Raw genomic sequence first — 19,468 nt, 5'->3', positions numbered from 1 at the left:
CCACTCCATCGGTCTCCTTGGCACAGAGTGGAGCCTAGCCCAGGACTGGGAACGCATGAAGGCCCCAGAGCACGGGGGGCGGCCAGGCCCCTGGTCCACGGTGGAAATCACCAGGAGTTGGAGATTGGGGTCAGGTGTGCGATGGGGGAGGCAGGTGTAAGGACCCAGAGCTGGGCAGACCCCGGGGGGCGTGCAGACCCTGGGCGGAGGGGTGTGCAGACCTTGGCGGGGGGAGGTGTGCAGACTCCGGGGTGGGGTAAGCCTGAGGAACCAGGACTGGGGGCCAGGTGTGTGGACCCAGCGTCCTCTGGGCTCTGGGGACCTGCTGCCTGCTGACGCTGCCCCCGCCCACAGATTCCTGGCTGTTGTCCTCTAGCTCTCTGCCCTCCAGGATGTCTCCCTGGATGTTCCCCTGGATGTCTCTATGAGCTTGTCATGAGTTCCACTTGTCCCAACCTGCTCCTCCCCTGTGCCCCTCTCCTGGGTGACCCTCCCCCAAGCCAGGCATGGGGCCATCCTGGGCACCTCCAGGCCTTCCATCAGCCCCTACTCTCTCCAGCACCCCTGTGCACCAAACATGGTTCCCATCCACCCCACCGCCCAGCATCTCTCCACCCCACTCTCCTAGGCGGGCACCACTGACCCCTGCCATGTGCCCCAGACTCCGAGCCTCCACCCCACCATTGGCCAGCTGGCCCTCCTGAGGACCCGACCCTGAGCCTGTGACTCCTGCTTGCCCAGTGCTGGTCCTGTCCCCAGCTTGGTTGGCTGTAGCCCAGAGGGACAGTTTTGTCCACCATTCCAACCATGGCCAGCGCACAGCCACAGAGTCTGCTGAGAGCAGGCCAGAGGGCTGTAGTCTGGGCCCAATGGGTAGAGACGAGGAGGAAGCAAGAGGGGGTGTGGTCAAGCAACGACTTTATTGTCTCTGGAAGGAGTGAAGGTCGTGGTCCCACTGCAGGACTCTGCCTGGGCCAGGGACAGAGGTGGCGAGAACAGCGGACGTGGGGGGGCCGAGACCACAGAGCCAGTCAGAGCCAGAGCCAGGGCTGAGCCACCCTCTGGCCTTGCCGGGCTCTTCTTGCCCAGCACAGGGACCTGGAGCTTCTGTTCAGAGCAGGGGCTGTTACCCCAAACTGAGAAATGCCCATCGCATGCCCCCATCCCTGACCCCACGGAGTGGGGCTACAGTCCCAGGCTGTGTGAGCGAAGGACCCCTGCTGGGGACGGGAGAGGCGGCCGGGCCCAGGGCGAGGCGATGGCGCTGCCTACCGTCTCAGGGGTGAATGTCCCACCCACGGTCTTGAGAGCGATGGGGGCAGATAGAGGTGGGAGGACAGCGTGGGCTTTGGGGCCGAGGGAAAGGTGCTCACAGCAGGACCCAGAGGAGGCCAAGGCCCACCTGGAGCAGGAGTGCCCTTGGAAGGGCCCCGGGAGCCTCCTGCGGGGGCGGTGCCCTGTTGCAGAGAGATCTGGAACAGCAGTGCCTGGTGACCTTGCCGTGCACCCCGGGGCCCGACGACCATTCAGACTTCATGTTGGTGTTGGGACACCTGGGAGCACAGCGCCTGCTGAGCGAAATTCTCAGGCGAGATCCTGCAGAAAAGAGGAGACAGCGCTCAGGAAGAGAGGGGGAGCCTGGGGAGGGGTGCTTTCCCGTGGGCAGGGAAGGCCAGAACCAAACCTCGGGTCAGAGAACTGTTGGTCTTGGAACATCTACAGATACCTTCTCCTGATCCTTTCACAGGCCAGGACCTGCACAGTGGGAGCACAGCTGCCCAGGGTCACCTTCAAGGTCACAGCAAAGACAGGGTTCAGGACTGCTGGCCCTGGTCGGGGCTCTTCCCTGAAACCACACGTGGTCTGGAAACCCGGGTAGCCAGGGGCCTGGGAGTCCCGGGGAGACGGGGGAAGCAGAGCAGAGAGAGACACGATGGTGACCAGAGGCCTTGCTGCACCCGGCCTGGGCTCCGTCCACCCCTCCCTCCTTGACTTAGAGACGCGCAGAGACCTCTGCACGAAGCACCGGAGGGAACAGAACACTCGAAACAACCCAAGCTACGGAAGAAAAGATACCCTCGGGTGGAGTCCACCTTCCCTGTGTCCTGCTGTGCTGTGCTGTGTTGTGTTGCTGTATCTGTTGTGTGCATGGTACCTCACTACACTGAACCTTGTTGTATTGTATTATATGACAGCTGTATGCTTTGCATTACATCGTATCATAGGCTGCTCAGGGCGCTTGGTTTAGGATAACCGAAAAGAAGGAAAGCGACCAGCCAGCCTCCTCTGGAAGCCCCCAGGGCTCAGTCTTGAGCGGCTGCCTCCTTCTTCCCCTGCTCAGGACCGGGATCTGGCAAAGGTCGGCGCAGGCGAGGGGGCCCCTGAAGGGAGCCTTCCTCGGCTCCCCGCAGAGACCCCGAAGGATCCAGCGCAGAGCCCCCGACAGGCCCCTTCAGCGCTGGCCAGGGACTCACTCAGGGTGATGATCACCGTGTGGGAGACGCAGACCCGGTCGGCGGAGGCGCACGCGGCGGGCTTGCAAAACTCCCAGCTCGTGGCTTTGAAGCACTGGTAGCAGCTCAGGTTCTCACCTGTGGGGCAGCAGCAGGCCGCGGTGGGGCAGCAGCAGGCCGCGGTGGAGCGCGCTGCGCACCTGCCCGGCGGCGCAAAGGGCTTCCGCTGCCTAGAGATGCGCCCGCTGCGCCCCGGAGCTCCCGCAGCCCCCCGCAGCCCAGAGGGCTGCCCTTACCTGGCTCTGTGGCTTCTTCAGCACAGCCCAAAGACACCAGCAGAGCCCACAGGACTGGAACCGGCACCCCCATGACGCCAGACGGCTCAGCCTGCAGGAGGGCGGGAGAGGGACGGTGGAGCAGAGACGGAGGCTTTGTGCGGACCTCCCCCCGTCGCACCGCCCATCCCCTCGGTCTCTCCGCCCTGGACCCTCCTCATTCGAGGCCTCTCAGACCCTGGTTCTCGCGTTGCCCCTCTCGCAGCCCGAGGACTCCTGAACCTTCCCTCCCCTGCTTCAGGGAGCGCGGCCCTCTGGGGAGGGTCAGCTGACGGAGGGCCGGCTGTGGAGGCCTGTCAGCCCCTGCTCGCAGCTCGGGCTCTTGGGAGGGTCTCCTGGGGTCCGTGAGGATGGCCGCTTCGTGCTGGAGCAGAAGGCGGGCAGGGAGCGCGTCTCCCCTGTGGGTGCATCCCCTCCGCCAGGCGGGCAGGGAGCGCGTCTCCCCTGCGGGCATCCCCTCCGCCAGTCTCCACCCCGCGCCAGCTCTGCTGCATCCTTCTCTTCCTGTAACAACCCCCTGCGGAACAGGGCCCGGTTCACACCTTGGGGACACAGGACCACACTGAGTCCCTGTCTCGGAGGCTCAGGAGAGCTGAAACTTCCCGCAGGTGTGGTGGCAAGTGGTCTGGTGTTGGAGGAGGAGGAGGGCTTCAAGGGGGAGGAGGGATCATTGGGGCTGGAGAACAGGAGGCCGGTTGGGCAATCGGAGATGAAGTGCAGGGCCGTCCAGAGGGAAAGCATCAAGAGACAGGCCCAGGGCAGGAAACAGGGCAATTAAGGGCAAGTGGGGGAGGGAGGGGAAAGGGGAGAAAGGGGAGGAGGGGAGGGGGGGAGGAGGGGGAGGAGGGGGGAGGAGGGGAGGGGTGGAGGAGGGGAGGGGAGAAGGGGAGGAAGAGGAGGGGAGGGGGAGGAGGGGAGGGGGGAGGAGGGGAGGGGGAGGAGGGGAGGGGGAGGAGGGAACCTGTCCTCACCAGAACCAGTGTTAAAGAAAGAAACTTCCATGACACTCGTAAAGCTCAGTGAGACTGAATAATCTCAGCGGGGCTCTCGAGACCGGCGCAGGGACCGCTGTGACGGGGTTGTGCAGGGAGAGACTGGGGGCAACTCCAAATACAGCAGAGGCAGTGGGGATTTACAGCCAAGGAGCAGGTGTGGTCAATGGATGGAAAAACACTAAGAGGAGACCTCAGGGGTAGGGGGATTCTGGCTAAACAAACCTACCAGGATCTCCCTGAAGGCAGGGCAGGTGCTCAGTCCTCACCTGGGGGGTGGGAGGGGATGGAACCCCATCGGATACTGAGTTGGGGGAGGTTCTTATTAAAACCGGATTTTACAAGGAAGTGCCCAGATGGGCCCAGGAGAAGGTTTGGGAGCCTGACTAAAGTTTGGCCAAGCAAAGAATCTTTGTCACCAAACAACACGGCACAGATGAAGCAGCAGAGTCCACTGAGGGCAGGGCCGGTGGTCCGGAGTGGGACCCCGTCCCCTCTGGAGGCACCATCACCCCAGCCACAACCTCACCTGGAGACCGGGCAGGTCTAAGGGCCCTGCGTGAGTCCAGGTGTGGGCAGGAAAGGCTGCCCTCTTTTCTGACCCCCAGGGACCCCTGCCTCCCAAGGCTGCCCCCTAAAGGCAGCGCCCATGCCCAGGTGCCCGCACCTGTGTGTCAGGTGGCTTCACAGTTTGTCACGCCATGTCCTGCCAGCATCTTTCCCCAGGTTCTTTCTTTGTTTTTCCTTCCTGCCTTTATTTCCTTGACCACACCCGTTTGAGCTCCTCTGAGGAGAAGGCAGGGTGTGGGCCCTGGATCTGGATGTGCAGTGGGTGACCCTGCCCCCAGGGGTCTCGCAGGAGGAGAGTGGGCCAAAGGATAAAAGGGGCGACTAGCAGGCAAAGGGGGATTGGACGGGCTGCCTCTGGCCCCTGAGTGACTGCTGCCGGGCACCTCCACTCGCAGCCACTGGGCCTCTGGAGGCCTCGGCACCCCCTGCAGGCCCAGCTTCCTGTTGCCACAGGGAGAGGATGTGCTGGCTATGAATGAGGGTGTGCAGCTGGTTGGGGTCATTTCCCCTCCAGTCTACCCAGCGGCCCAACCAGCAGGACTGTCCCCCGCCCCCTCTTGCCTGGCACGTCCTAGGGACCATGCCTGGCCAGGTGCAGCCTCCGCCTTGCTGCTGGTGCACCCAGAGCCTCCCTTTATTGGGTGCCACTCCAGCCCTCCCTGCTGTCCAGCCTCTGCCCGGGCATGGGCCCGGCTTGGAGGTGGGCACAGAGGGGGTGGAACTGGAGATGCCTGGGGGGAGGATCTGGGCTTACGTCATACGTTTATTCATTTGTCATTTCATGCCGTAATGGAGTTGAATGTGAATCTGTGAAAAATTCGAAACCCCCAGACCGCATGGTGCTGTTGGATGTGGGTGTGACGAAGCAACCCGGTGGCATTTGTGACAGGTTAATAAGGTCACTCAAAAACTTATATGAAAATGCAAAGCAGTTAAAATGGCCAAAACAGTTTTTCAAAACTCATGAAACTATACTTAATATTCATAAATTTTACTTTTTACAAATAATACCTCAAAAAGCTGATTTAAAAGAAACTTTCTGCAAATGAAAATTCTAGATTTAGATGCTCTCACCGGTTAATTCTTCCAAACATTCAAAGAAAAGATAATATCAATCTTCCAAGCTTCTTTCAGAGGAAAGAAATGAACACTTCATAATTAATTTTAAGAAGTTAGCAGTCTTGATTTCTTAATAAAAAGGGATAAGGTATTACACAAAGTGGACATTCCAGAGCAATAGCCCATGAAAATTAATGAAACATGTCCTAAACATAACATTGGAAAATCACCAATGGCCCACAAAAAGGAAAACATACTATGTAATCCAATATATACAGAAAATTATTTGTTAAATTCAACGCAATTTGTGATTACAACTCTCTCAGCAAACTAAGAATAGAGGGGATCTTTCTAATCTGATAAAGGTCATTATAAAACCAGCTCTAACTTGCGTCATCTTTATGGTGAACTCTTGAACACTTCCCCCCTTGTTATCACCCCTTCTACTCACTCTGTCCTGGATAGAGAAACAAGGGGATCACCATTTTAGATGAGAGATCAGGGACTTCCTGGTGGTCCAGTGGCTAAGAATCCGCCTTCCAATGCAGGGTGCATGGATTCGATTTCTGGTCAGGGAACTAAGATCCCACATGCCGCAGGGCAACTAAGCCCGCGTGTGCAACTACAGAGCGCGCAAGCCACAACTAAAGAGAAGCCTGTGTGCCCCAGTGAAAAGATCCTGCATGCCGCAGCAAAGATCCCACGCAACTAAGACCTGACGCAGCCAAAAATAGAAATAAATAAAGATTTTTTAAAAAGATGAGAAATCAACTTCTTATCATTTGGACATCATGGGATTTTGAGTTTCGAACATAATGTACAGAGCAAATATGGGAATTAATCCATGAATTTAGAAGGGTCATTGGCTATAAGATAAAAACCAATTGTATTTCTATAAATTTGCAATAATAAATTTGGAATCTTAAGTTTTAAAAACCCCACTGAATTCTGGCCCTAGGATCATTTTAGCTGCCTACATCCAACTCTATTTACTCTTTCTAGCAAGAAAAGGAATTCAGATCAACAGAGCAAGGGAACAAGACGCCACGCTCCTCATGACTTCAGCACGCATAGGAAATGGAGAGACCACAGATGTCATTTACTTTCATGTAGAAAAACGAACACAAACTTCTGGCAGAGCCGTCTTTGGACCTGGGGCACCTGCTGTGCAGCGTGGGTATCGCTGGAGAGAGCGGTTGGAAACGGGAGAAAGGAACCAAGGGTCTGAGAGTGATGGGCTGGACAAAAGCCATCCTCAGAAAGAGAAGGTCCAGCTCCCCTCGAGGGGATGCTGGGAGCCAGGCTGAGAGCTGCTGGCCAGCGTCCTGGCTTGAGAAGATGCAGGGATGCAGGAGCAGTGGGAGATGCATCCGTTCTTGGGGAGCAGACCAGTAGGAGGGGCGAAACCCCTGCAGGCTTGGTGGCCAATGGAAAGAAGGAAAGAAGAAGGGGAAATTAAGTGCGGCAGCAACCAGGGAGACTCCTGATGTCGGCAGGCACCCACCCCTCCCACCACCAGACCACGGACGCAAGAACAGCTGCACTTCATCGCGAAGCCGGAAGAGGGCGGCCTCGCGCCAAGAGGCCGCGTCCTACTGCGCGCTCATCTGTGGGAAGACACTGCAGGGAGAAGAATTAAAACGAGAATAAAACATTTCTCTTGAAAAATGTCCCAGAAAACGAACCAGGAAGCAGAATAAATCTCTCATGCCTGAGTCAAAACATTTGAAAATATGAAGGAACACCTTGCATCAGAAGTTCAGAACCTCAAAACAACAGTAGGCAATAAAAAGAAGACAGATGAAAAACGATGAAAGTGAGGAAAGAAATGGAGGAAAACGTAAAGACCAGCTTAGAAATAAAGTCTCACAAAGTTCCAAGGGAGCAGGCATTTGAGATTGTTAAGTCGGAAGCTGTAGCAGAGGCACTGAAGCAGGGAGGCAGGCAAACAAGAGGACAAAGCGACCTAAAACCCGAACTAAAAGGGCTCACCTGTTCCTGGAAAAACGACCTAGAATGGTGAGCGCTAAGACTACACTAGTAGAAAATGCAAACGACACAGGGCTTCCCTGCTGGCACAGGGGTTGAGAATCTGCCTGCCAATGCAGGGGACATGGGATCGAGCCCTGGTCCGGGAAGATCCCACATGCCGCGGAGCAACTAAGCCCGCGCACCACAACTACTGAGCCTGTGCTCTAGAGCCCGCGTGCCACAACTACTGAAGCCCGCGCACCTAGAGCCCATGCTCTGCAACAAGAGAAGCCACCGTAATGAGAAGCCCACACACCGCAAGGAAGAACAGCCCCCACTCGCTGCAACTAGAGAAAGCCCCCGCATAGCAATGAAGACCCAACTCAGCCAAAAATAAATAAATAAAATAAAAATGATATTTAAAAAATGTAAAAGATACAGAAGCGCCCCTTAGTGCCTACAACCCACAACGTATATGTAGGGGAAAAAAATAGGTTGGTATCAGACTTCTCAAGACGCTGTGAAGCAGAAATGATTAAACAAAACAAAACAAAACAAAAACAAAAAAAACACCCTCAAGTTTGGGGACTTCCCTGGTGGTCCAGTGGTTAAGACTCTGCACTCCCAATGCAAGGGGCCCGGGTTCAATCCCTGGTCAGGGAACTAGATCCCGCATGTCGCAACTAAAGATCCTGCATGCTGCAACTAAAAGATCCCACGTGCCACAACTAAGATCCAGTGCAGTCAAATAAATAAATAAATATTAAAAAAATAAAGAAAATAAAATTTGAACCAAGTATTTTATATATAGTCAAGAGTATAATCAAGCATCAGTGCTACAGAAAAAAGTTTTTAAAGCCCTAAACTTCGATTTTAGTAAAAAAGGAAAAGAAATGACAATACACGAATCAAATTCCCAATTCAAAAAAAGTGGTGGTGGGGGAACCAAAGTGAACAGAAGAAAGCACGGAGAAGAAAATCATAAGCCTAGAAGCAGAAGTAAATGGTGCGGAGAACAAGCCTAGATGTGATTAATAAAGCAAAAGCTTGGTTTTCTGAAAAGTTAAAAGAACTAGATGAGCAACTAACTAATCTAATCAATAAAAGAGGGACAGTACAAATGTACAAATAATACATACTAAGAGTGAAGTAATTATTGAAAGAGAAAAAATTTTAATGATAACAGACTATTTCCTAGACCCTTCTACAAATACAGGACCTCAGATGAAGGGGATAACTACCTAGGAAAATACACTTAAGCAAAATTTATCCCAGTTGAGAGAGAAAGGTTAAAGAGATCAATTTCAGTAGAAAAGAAACATAATAAGAAACTACCCCAGCACAAACAACTAGGATCAGATGATTTCACACAAAAAATTCTACAAAATCTTCAAAGACCAGATTTTCCTAATGACACATAGATTGTTTGAGAACATAAAAGAGAAGACTTCCAAATTCTTTTAACGAAGCCAGTATAATATTGATAACCAACCTAATAAAAATTGTAAAAAGAGGGCTTCCCTGGTGGCGCAGTGGTTAAGAGTCCGCCTGCAAATGCAGGGGACACGGGTTCGTGCCCCGGTCCGGGAAGATCCCACATGCCATGGAGCGGCTAGGCCCGTGAGCCATGGAGCGGCTGGGTCCCTGAGCCATGGCCACTGAGCCTGTGCGTCCGGAGCCTGTGCTCCACAACGGGAGAGGCCACAACAGTGAGAGGCCCGCGTACCGCAAAAAAAAAAAAAAAAAAAAAAAAAAGAACAACAACAAAAAAAAATTGTAAAAAGAAAGAAAATTACAGACCAACATCTCTTAGATATATCAGTGCAAAAATCTTAAAGAAATATTAACAAACATAATCCAACAGCACATTAAGAAAATAGTACAGTGTGACAAAGTAGGATATATTCCTAGGATTCAGCGCTAGTTAAATATCAGGGAATTTTTTAATGTAATTCATCTTATTAATAGATATGAAAATAAATGTCATAGGAGTAAATCTATAGACTTTGAAGTAACTTTGAATAGATTAACTATCCTTTCTTAATTAAAAATATTCAAGAGAAATATAATCTCTTACAGTTGTCATCTTACAGGACTTCCCTGGTGGTCCAGTTGTTAAGAATCCGCCTTCCAATGCAGGGGACTTGGGTTCCATCCCTGGTCAGGGAACTAAGATCCCACATGCCGCAACTAAGACCCAACACAGCCAAAAATAAATAAATAAATAAACAAAAGAAAATGTAACTTTTTAAAAAAAAATAAATTTTATTCATTTTTTTTTGGCTGTGTTGCGTCTTCATTGCTGCTCACGGGCTTTCTCTAATTGTGGCGAGCGAGCGGGGGCTACTCTTTGTTGCAGTGCATGGGCTTCTCATTGTGATGGCTTTTCTTGTTGCGGAGCACGGGCTCCAGGCACATGGGCTTCAGTAGTTGCAGCACGCAGTCTCAGTAGTTGTGGCTCGCGGGCCCAGTAGCTGTGGCTTGCGGGCTCTAGAGCACAGGCTCAGTAGTTGCGGCACACGGGCTTGGTTGCTCCGCAGCATGTGGGATCTTCCCGGACCAGGGCTCGAACCCGTGTCCCCTGCATTGGCAGGCGGATTCTCAACCACTGTGCCATCAGGGAAGCCCTTTAACATGTATTTTTTTTTAAAAAGTTATCATCTTACATTAGAAAAAAAATACCCATTAAAAGAAAAGCATTCCCATCACTATTTGAAATTCAGTCAGAAGTATTCACTGATACAGTTAGAAAACAATAAACAATTACAGGCTTTAGAATGGGAAAAGAAGTAAAACCGTATCTATCATTTGTAGATGATACGGCAGTATACCTGGAAATCCTAGAGAATAAAGAATAAAAGTAACATATTTGGAAAACAATCAGTAACGAGTCAGGATGCAAAGTAAGCATATAAAATTCAGTAGCCATCAGAGGGCGTCCGGGATTTGCCAGGTTGAAGTAGACTGGCGGTCACATGCTCCCACTGGACCAAGAAGAAAAAAACAGGCAGGTTGCAGGTGTCGTAAGTAAACGTGTTGGGGAGCTGAGAGGGACAAGGACCAAGTGGACTGGCTTCCAGAGGTGGGGAAGTCCCCAGAGCTGAGCCGACGCTGCCAGCCTGCCCTGTCTTTTCTTCCTGGGGATTTGCCAACCACCAGCGGGACTGTATCCACAACCCAGGGAGGAGGGGCGAGCACGCTCAGCTCCGGGAAAGCGAAACCTACGAAAAACCAGAATGCGCGCTGAGTCCCAGATGCAGGCGGCGGTACCCAGGGCGGGGCGTGTATAAGGAAGAGTGACGTCCGCGGCAGTCCCACGGCCCTGAGGAGCCAAGTTCCCACCCGAGGAGAGAGGCCTGCTCCAAACACACATTTGACCTTGCTCTGAAGAGACTTGCCAGAGTCTAAAGCGGCCGCAGGAGTTGGGAGTGGGAGGCTTCAAAGCAGGTGCAAAGACGTGGAGGGCATCTGCCGCGCTTTCCAGGGCCAGGAGACACGCCTGCCCGAGGCTCCACCGGAAGCCTGGGAGGAGAGGGACAGGAGGGTGTATGAGTTTCCCAAAGCTGCGGTCCAGCCCAACCCAGCTCAACTTGTGATGGAGTTGACCTGGTGAATACCTCATGCACTTTGATCTGGTAAAAGAGGAACCGAGGGACCCGCTACTAGAGGTACGCGTGGCCTCTGGCTCTTATTTATACAAGGCCCCAAGGTGACCGATAGCAACAGGGGAGAAAAGCCGTAGACACGGACCAGCGGACGATCCAGATAATGGAGTTAACAGAAAAGGACTTTAAAATAACGGTGACAAGTATGTTCAATAACAGACTTTAAAAACTGAGAGTTTTGACAGAGAATAGGACTTTATGAAACAAATCAAATAAATATTCTCTGTATGGGCGAGGATTCTCCAGAGAAGCAGAACTAATAGAATGTGTATAGAAACAAAAAGAGATTTGTTTTAAGGAAGTGGCTGCAGGGCCAAAATCTTCAGGATGGGCTGTGGGGGGTGGGGGCGGGGGGTGGAGAAGTCTTCCTGTACCCTTCTGGCTGGTCTAAGGGTGACACTGACATGAGACAGATTAACAGGAGAGAATCTCGCAGAAGTTTAACAACATGTCTACATGGGAGAGACCCAGGAAAACTGAGTAACTCACCAAAGGGGCCACAGCCCTCACCTTAAATGCCATCCTCAGCTAAAGACAAAACAGGTTGTTGAAGGTGGGGAGAGTCAGTTGTGGCAGGTGAGCAGGATTGTGACGCGGATTGAAGGCATCGCCTTCTCCAGTGATAAGAGTTTCTAGAGATTTGGTCACCCCAAATGGAGATTTCCCTTATAAATGTAAATGCTTCGTACAAAAGGTCAACTCCTACTTGGTTGTCAGAACCCTTCCCATGTCTGCTCTTTCTCAGAAAATAACCAGCTGAAAACAATGCATGTGACAGAGAGACGTATCTTAGGGTGGCAAATTCTGTTTCCTTAGAGCCAGAAGGCCGGAGAGCTGGTGCTGCAGTTAAACTCCAGAGACTGTTTGCAGCAGAATTCCCTCTTCCTTGGAGGAGCTCAGTCTTTTGTTCTATTCAGGCCTTCGGCTGATGAGGTGAGACCCACCCAGGTTATGGAGAGCAGTCGGCCTCACTCAAATGTCACCAATTTAAATGGCAATCTCATGCAAAAGCATCCTCACAGAAACATCCAGAATGGTGTCTGACCACATATCGGAGTCCTGTGGCCCAGCCGAGTTAACACATACGATTAACCGTCGCATTCTGGAATTAAAAGACAAAACATCTGAAATTAAGAACTCGTTTGGATGAATGAGGAGCAGAAGACGATATGAACGTAGGTAGAGACAGGACAATATAAAATAGCCCAAGGGAAGCTTAGAGAGAATAAAAACAGTAGAAAAAAAATTATTCGGAGCATAAGGGCCTGTGAGACTCAGTCAAATGGTCTAACTTTACATGAGATTGGAGTACCACAGGGAAGAAAGAGGGAATAAATAAATACTTGAAGAGATAACATTGTTCAAAATCCATGAAAGATGATTCGCAGATCCATGGATCACAGAAAACTCTAAGCAGGATAAATGCAAAGCATGTCGTCCCAGCTAGCGACACTGCAATCCAAATGCTGAAAACCAGAAAACAATACCCTTAGCAGCCAGGGGAAAGAGACACAGTATCTACAAAGCAACAACAATTAAGAGCTAAAGCTGACTTTTCACAAAAAAGCCAGAAGAAAATGAAACTGTATCTTGAAAGCGATGAATGACAAAGTCTGGCAACCCTGAATTCTATGCCAACCAAAAATATTATTCAGAGATATAGAAAACAAAAGAGTGTGATTTATACACAAGTTGCAATAATTCATTGCCAGCAGACTCAAACCACAAGAAATAAAAAAGGAAACTCTTCAAGGTAAAGTGAAATGATTACAAATGGGAACATGGAAGTCTAGGAAGAAGGGCAGAGAAGCAGGAGTGATAAGTCCGTGTAACTGAGCAGGACCCTCTGGGGTCTTCCTGGGACAGACCCTCCCCCCATATCCTCTGCTGTAGCTCGTCTCTGAAGTACCCAGATAACAGTGTCTGATGCACATTTCCTGAGCTGCTTTATGGATGCTAAAACCACCACCAAATGGAAGAAATAACCTACTTGATGATCGTGAGCCCCAGACCTACAGGCACCTCGGGATTGATCATGTTAACCACCCTCTTACCTCACCGTCAGCCAATCAGAGAATTGTGCCCGAGCTGATCACAGACCCTGAGGCATACCTGGAGGCGCAATGTGAGGTCTTGGGGACAGTGTGCTAGCACTGGCCTGGGGTTCTGTTTTTATGGGGTCGAGGGTGGGGACCTAGGGTTTGGTGGGCTCACTCTTTATTAGTGACTTTAAAACAGAAGAGTGGGGATTTAAAGCATGGGTAGAGGAGAAACTAGAGCCCAGGATGGTGAGTTATAGAAACCAACTAAGAGCTCTAAAACAAAGGAGCCTGGGGGTGGGCGTGTCTGGCTCCTACCTAGTCCTGTGGCTGGCAATGTGTTTAATCTAGAGAGTCATTTGGGAGTGGATGCCTGGCAAGCAAAGCTGAGGTCAGGCCCTTGCATTAGAAAAAGAGAAACCGGGACTTCCCTGGTGGTGCAGTGGTTAAGAATCCGCCTGCCGATGCAGGGTACACGGGTTCGAGCCCTGGGCGGGGAAGATCCCACATGCCACAGAGCAACTAAGCCCGCGCACCACGACTACTGAGCCTGTGCTCTGGAGCCCACGAGCCACAACTACTGAGCCCATGTGCCACAACTACTGAAGCCCGCGTGCCTAGAGCCCGTGCTCCGCCACAAGAGAAGCCACGGCGATGAGAAGCCCGCGCACCTCAACGAAGAGTAGCCCCTGCTCGCCGCAACTAGAGAAAGCCCGCGCGCAGCAATGAAGACCCAACGCAGCCAAAAATAAATAAATAAAATAAAATAAATTTATAAAAAAAAAAGAAACCAAGTGTCAGGGCTACACTACATTAACCCAACTATGTTAGTTCTATGTTAAGTAAATGTTAAGTAAATGGACTTAACATTCCAAAGTAAAAGCAAAATTTTTTAGACTGGATACAAAATAACACTAAACTGGTTACAACTCTGACTTTAAAAATCAGGACACAGAATAGCTGAAAAGAAAAAGGGTGGGAAAAACATCCTGCCGACAGTAATCCAAAGAAATCTCGTTCACCCTATTGATGCCATATAAAGTGTACTTTAAGGCAAGAAATATTACTAAAAGATATTTCATAGTGATAATGAAATGCCCAAGGTCGCGAGGCCCCTCCACAAGACCACCAGAGTCGAGAGTCAAAGCCAAACGGCAAGGGTCATTTATTGCAGGTTCGAACCTGGACCTCCGCGCACTCGTTGCCGGTGATGCTAAGAGGTCCTGGCGGAGTTTAGTACAGCTCTTTTATAGACCGGTACAAACATAGTCGCCGATTGGTTGACTTTTAAACAAAGACACTAGTCGCCGATTGGTTGACTTTTAAACAGAGACACTAGTCGCCGTCTGATTGGTTGGACGGTTGCGGGGGGGGGGGGTGGTCAGCAAGCGTAATTACAGAAGCGAGAGCGGCTGGTTAAGTTTCGGTTTCCTGAGGTTTTGTTTCTCAATTGGAAATACTTAAGGCGGGGCCATGGTCGCAAAAAGAAATAGTGCAAACAGGAGGACTAATGCAACCCTAGCAGTGCTGCGGCCTCCACCAGCCCAACGGCAGGGCGGCGCGAGGCTGTGCGCCCAACTTCAGGCGGCGCTCCCAAATGTGGCAAGCCCAGCGCCGCGCCCTGGAATGGTCCTTTTTCGGCCCTTCTCCTCCGGAAAGAACAGAAAAGAAACTCCAGGAAAAGCACAAATTGAATGCAGGGCGTCAACTCAGTCCTATTCCCACCGAAGTAGAACATAGCCCCCTCAATAAAAAGTCAACATAACACAAAGATATGTCAATCCTACCTCTATACAACTAGTAACAGCTTCAAAATGTTTAAGCAAGATACGGCAGAAGTGAAAGTTGAGGCAAATTGACAGTGACACAAATATTTTACCATAAATCCTTTAAGTAACTGATAGTGTCGCAGGAAGGGGGACCCCTCCCAGGGCCCGAGAGCGTGCTCTTGTCTAATGATCAGAAATGGACTGTCCGAGGAGACACGTGCTGACAGAGCAAGAGACTTTATTGGGAAGGGGCGCCCAGGCAGAGAGCAGGAGAGTAAGGGACCCCAGGAGGACTGCTCTGCCACGTGGCTCGCAGTCTCGGGTTTTATGGTGATGGGGTTACTTTCTGGGTTGTCTCTGGCCAATTATCCTACTTGTGCCCACATTTGGTCTGACTCAGGGCCCTTCGCGGTGGGGCATGCATCTCTGAGTTAAGATGGATTCCAGTCGGAGGGTTTCTGGGAGGTTGGCAGGACGTTTTACGGGCTGGCGTCTCCTCCCTCCTTTCGGCCTCTCCCAAATTCTCCCGGTGAGTTTTGTGCGGCAGCGTCCTGTTCCTTATTGGGGCCTCCTTTTGTGTGACAGCTCATGCAAGTAGTTATTATCATACCTGGCCAAGGCGGGCAGTTTCGGTCAATGGTTCCCTAACAATAGAACAAGCAAACAAGAATGTCACTTAGCATACGTGAATTTGCACAAGATTGCAAAAAATTAACATAATGGACATATATGGAACATCATACCAAACAAGTGAATCCGTATTTAAGTGCATGTAGAACACTTACCAAGTATGTCATATGCTCAATCGTGCAGTTGATCTAGGAAAACAAAATATATGACAGTTGGAGAGGAAGAAATCCAAACAAGAATGGCTAGTATTACAAGTACTGAAAATACCAAGAGCTGTGCAGGATGTGGACAGCTGGAGAGCTTACACTTTACCGGCCTCAGTATAAACTGGCACAGTCTGCTAAGGCTCCTGCTGCCATGTCAGCAGCCAAAGGATGTCGCAGCCATCGACCACCACCGGCCCCCCACCCCCGGAAGGTGAGCCCTGAAGGAACGCAGGATGGAGACGAGGGGGATGCCCTCTGCCAAGCCCTCAGCTGCCACAGCTGCCGCACTTGTGCAACCCGAGGGGACTCATGATGGAAAAGAACGGGATACTGGCCGGAGAAGCTGAGATGCCTGTCAAAGGAATGATTTCAGTGAGCCCAGGCTCTTATATCTTCCCATTCACAGAAAAGCGCTACGTTCCTCAACTTGAGATGTCTGGTTTTCTTTAATTGACAGTAATCTTTTGGGAATTCCCTGGTGGCCCAGTGGTTAGGAGTCTGGCTTCCACTGTAGGGGGCATGGGTTTGATCCCTGGTCAGGGAATTAAGATCCTGCATGCTGTGCGGTGTGGCCAAAAATAAATAAATAAATAAAATCGGCCCTTAGAACAAAACAAACAAACAAAAAACTCCCACAGTCTTTTGATGCTCCGACTACCTGGTCTTTGTTGCAAAACTTCTGTATATCCTCACTGCTCCCTGACCTCTTCGGAGCAGAAACTCAGAGCTCTTCTGAGAGGCTGCCTCCCAGGCTTGAAGTTCTCAGAAAGGCCGCCAAATAAAACATGATTCTCAACTTTTAGGTGGTGCTTTTTTTTTTTTTCAGTCGACATTAAACATACACATACCCTGTGACCCAGCATTTCCACTCCCAGGTACATTCTCAAGAGAAAAAAAATCACCAAGATAAATGCCCACAAATGTTTAGAGCTGTATCATTCATGAGCATCAAACCTGTCAACAACCTTAACGCCCATTAAGGGCAGAATAAATACATAAATGCTGGCATGGGCACACAATAGAATACTACATGGAAATGAAAAAGAATCCTCTACTGCTACACTCAGCAACATAGGAATCTCACAAACAGAGTGATGAGTTTAAAAAGCAGCAGAGTTCATTTCCTGGCAGCTCCACACCAGCAGAGAGCCTGTGCTGCTGGGGGGACTTCAGAGGACTCGTGAGGCCACCAAAGACAGCTCCCTTCTGAGTCACGGAAAGTCAGTTGATCAGGAACTGTAACTGTATCTGTACAGTCCCTTCCCTTTTGCACTTTCTATGGTGAATACAAGTTACAGGTCTCACTCACACTCACAGAAAGATTTCAGAGAGGAGACACAGAGGTCAAGAAAGTAAAGTGAGGATTTACGAAGCGACAGCGCACTCTCATTGCGGGACCGGGCAGACTCATGTGAGTAGCTGTGCCGAGTTTCTTTGGCAAGTTGGTCATGTGGGGTGTAGAAGTGAAGGGGCGGAATATTCATTGGGGAGGGAGGGGTTTGGGGTCGTATTCCCTGATTTTCTTCCCAGCTCCACCTTCCCAAGAGGCTGAGGCATTTTTCCTTTATTTAGCCTTGATCGTTGTGTCATGGCTTCCGTGCCCGATGGGTATTTCCTATCTGCGAGGCTAATTTTATTGTAATCAGAGTATAATGAGCAAAAGGTTACTTTTGGACTCTGGAGATTCCAGCCTCTTCTCATCTTTCTTTGTCTGTCTCCAGGGCACTTGTCACCCCAAAATGTGTGGTTTCCTGTCAGTCCAGAGGTTCCTTTCTCTGTCTGTCCAAGGGCCACCGTTGTCTACAAGCTGTACGGTTTCCTGCCATCTGGCCCGTGCCCCGCCTCCTCTGCGCGTATCTAGCCACCTGCCTGCTGTAACACCATGGCCCACTACTCGCTTTGTACATGTAGATCTGGACTGTGTAAACTGTCAATAATACACCATCTGGCGTATAACCCTTTGTCTCAGAAACATGTAACCTTGCTTTGACCTTTAGCAGGTGGAAGAGTCCTCAGGGTTTTCTGAAAGGCTGTCTCCCGGCTTATAATCCTCAGGTTGGCGCCACTGAAATTCTCTTTCCTTAGAATGACTATTGATTAAGTTTCCGTGGACAGGAGGATCCTCATAGGTGGAGGCAGGGCTGGGGGCTTGCCCTCCTGTGGCCCGGGTCATCCCTGTCCTTCCCTGGCCTGTCTACCCTCCTGGGGACCACAGCGTCCCTCCCACAGGGACCACAGCTCTCACCAGGCCCCGGGGGGAGGAGGGCTGGGGCCTGAGGACAAGTAGACCACTGAGGAAACCGAGTCACAAATCTGAGACACCACTGGAGGGAGAGCGAGGCCACCTTCCCAGGGGAGCTTGGGCGCCAGCAAGTGAGGGGAGCTGGGAGGTCTGCTCCCCAGCAGGGGGCTCGGCAAGGAGAGCCTTGGGGTGCCCGACGCTGTGGTCCTGTCAGGACTGGCCTGGAGCCGGGAGCTCCTCCATCCCCTTCTCTGACAGGCGCTCTTGGTGATCCTGGGGGAAGGGACGCAAATTACAAGGACCTGCAGGAAAGGCGGGGGTCACTGGGAGCCCGGGGTTGCGGGGTCTGACCCACACCGGCTCCAGACCCCAGGCTATGAGGGTGTCAGGCCCAGTGCAGCAGAAGCTGTGGGGACGGGAACGGAGTGGCGGGTGAACCGGTGTCTGTGACACCCTCAGGATGGCAAGACTCTGCTCACTCCTCTGGGCAGAACCGGCCAAGAGCTGCCTCCCTGCCCCCAGCCCCACCCCAGGCATTAATGTGAGGAGGGAGCCAGATGCCCCTGGGTTCAGTAGGGTGAGAGCCACTGGAACCCACCCTCTGAGCCCCTCTCCTGCCCACCCCCTGCCCAGGCCTGGGGTGCTATCAGTGTCCCAAGTCCTGACCCTGGGACCTAGTATATGTGTGTGTGTGTGTGTGTGTGTGTGTGTGTGTGTGTGTGTGTGTGACAGAGGGGTGGACGGGGCATCTTGTGAAAGCTGGGTCTGGGGGGCAGAGCTCAGGGACATCTCCTGGCTAATCCCAGACTCAGGTGACTGATCCTCTGGCTGCCTGTGTCTCCATAGGCTTCCCCAGTTCTCAGGGACATCTCCTGGCTAATCCCAGACTCAGGTGACTGATCCTCTGGCTGTCTGTGTCTCCATAGGCTTCCCCAGTTCCCTGGGGGGGTCCTCAGGCTGGGGGAGCTGTCAGCAGGGGAGCTGTCAGCAGAGGAGCTGAGGGTTGGGGGAGGGGCAAAGGCCGTGGTCCTGGGGGAGGGACGGGGGCTGGGGACCCTCAGCCTGGCGTCCCCTCTAGCCCTCAGGAGGAGGCCAGCTATTAGAAGAGGTGGACTTTCCTTCAATATTACAATGAAGCCCGGCGGGCTGTTCCAGGACAGTCTTCCTCGGCAAAAGCGGGATGGACGGACTGACAAGGCTGGGAAGCTTAGCGTGACCTGTAGGAAGACGACCTCCGCACGGGGTGGGGCTGGGGGCGTGGTGGGGAGGCTCCGCCCAGCCTGGGCCCACCCCCTCGGGCCCCCGGAGAGCCTCGCCCTGCTCTGCCCCGGAGGCTAAACGGAAGGGCTGAGGGCTGAGGGCTGAGGGCAGACGCCCCCTCGAGCGGCCTCGGCGCTCCCGTCGGCGTGTGCCGCTCGTGGCCGCCAGGGGACGGCGCCTCGCCGGCTAACTCAGAGTCTCGGGCACTAGAGCACCCCTCCTCCTGCACTTTCCACTCCGACCTTAAATGCTTGCCTTCCCAGGACTTCATCGTGTC

General features: G+C 51.9%; 1 protein-coding gene and 1 long non-coding RNA gene across 2 annotated transcripts; one reads left to right on the top strand and one right to left on the bottom strand.

Annotated features, from left to right (window-relative positions):
- Positions 1–907: 907 nt before the first annotated feature.
- Positions 908–17,430, bottom strand: LY6L (lymphocyte antigen 6 family member L). Its single transcript, XM_049700738.1, has 8 exons — positions 17,358–17,430; positions 15,639–15,671; positions 14,267–15,497; positions 11,556–12,147; positions 10,759–10,902; positions 2,750–2,840; positions 2,475–2,591; positions 908–1,596 (listed from the first exon to the last, which is right to left on the bottom strand). The coding sequence occupies exons 6-8, from the start codon at positions 2,820–2,822 to the stop codon at positions 1,370–1,372; spliced, it is 417 nt and encodes a 138-aa protein (XP_049556695.1). The 5' UTR covers positions 2,823–2,840; positions 10,759–10,902; positions 11,556–12,147; positions 14,267–15,497; positions 15,639–15,671; positions 17,358–17,430; the 3' UTR covers positions 908–1,369.
- LOC117199628 (uncharacterized) lies at positions 16,892–17,645 on the top strand. Its single transcript, XR_004480891.2, has 2 exons — positions 16,892–17,100; positions 17,411–17,645. It is a non-coding gene; the product is annotated as an uncharacterized LOC117199628 (long non-coding RNA).
- Positions 17,646–19,468: the final 1,823 nt, after the last annotated feature.

Source organism: Orcinus orca, chromosome 17, assembly GCF_937001465.1.
Source record: "Orcinus orca chromosome 17, mOrcOrc1.1, whole genome shotgun sequence".
Classification (NCBI taxonomy): Eukaryota; Metazoa; Chordata; class Mammalia; order Artiodactyla; family Delphinidae; genus Orcinus; species Orcinus orca.
The sequence above is the reverse complement of the archived record's forward strand: the minus strand, read 5'-3'. Positions and strand labels throughout refer to the sequence as shown.

Bases quoted from the DNA above. Each gene is read 5' to 3' on its own strand.
- LY6L (XM_049700738.1), bottom strand. From the start codon at position 2,822: ATGGGGGTGCCGGTTCCAGTCCTGTGGGCTCTGCTGGTGTCTTTGGGC. The intron at 2,592-2,749 runs GTAAGGGCAGCC...GCTGCCCCACAG, and splicing joins TGAAGAAGCCACAGAGCCAG to GTGAGAACCTGAGCTGCTAC. The intron at 1,597-2,474 runs GTGAGTCCCTGG...TCTTTTCTGCAG, and splicing joins CACGGTGATCATCACCCTGA to GATCTCGCCTGAGAATTTCG.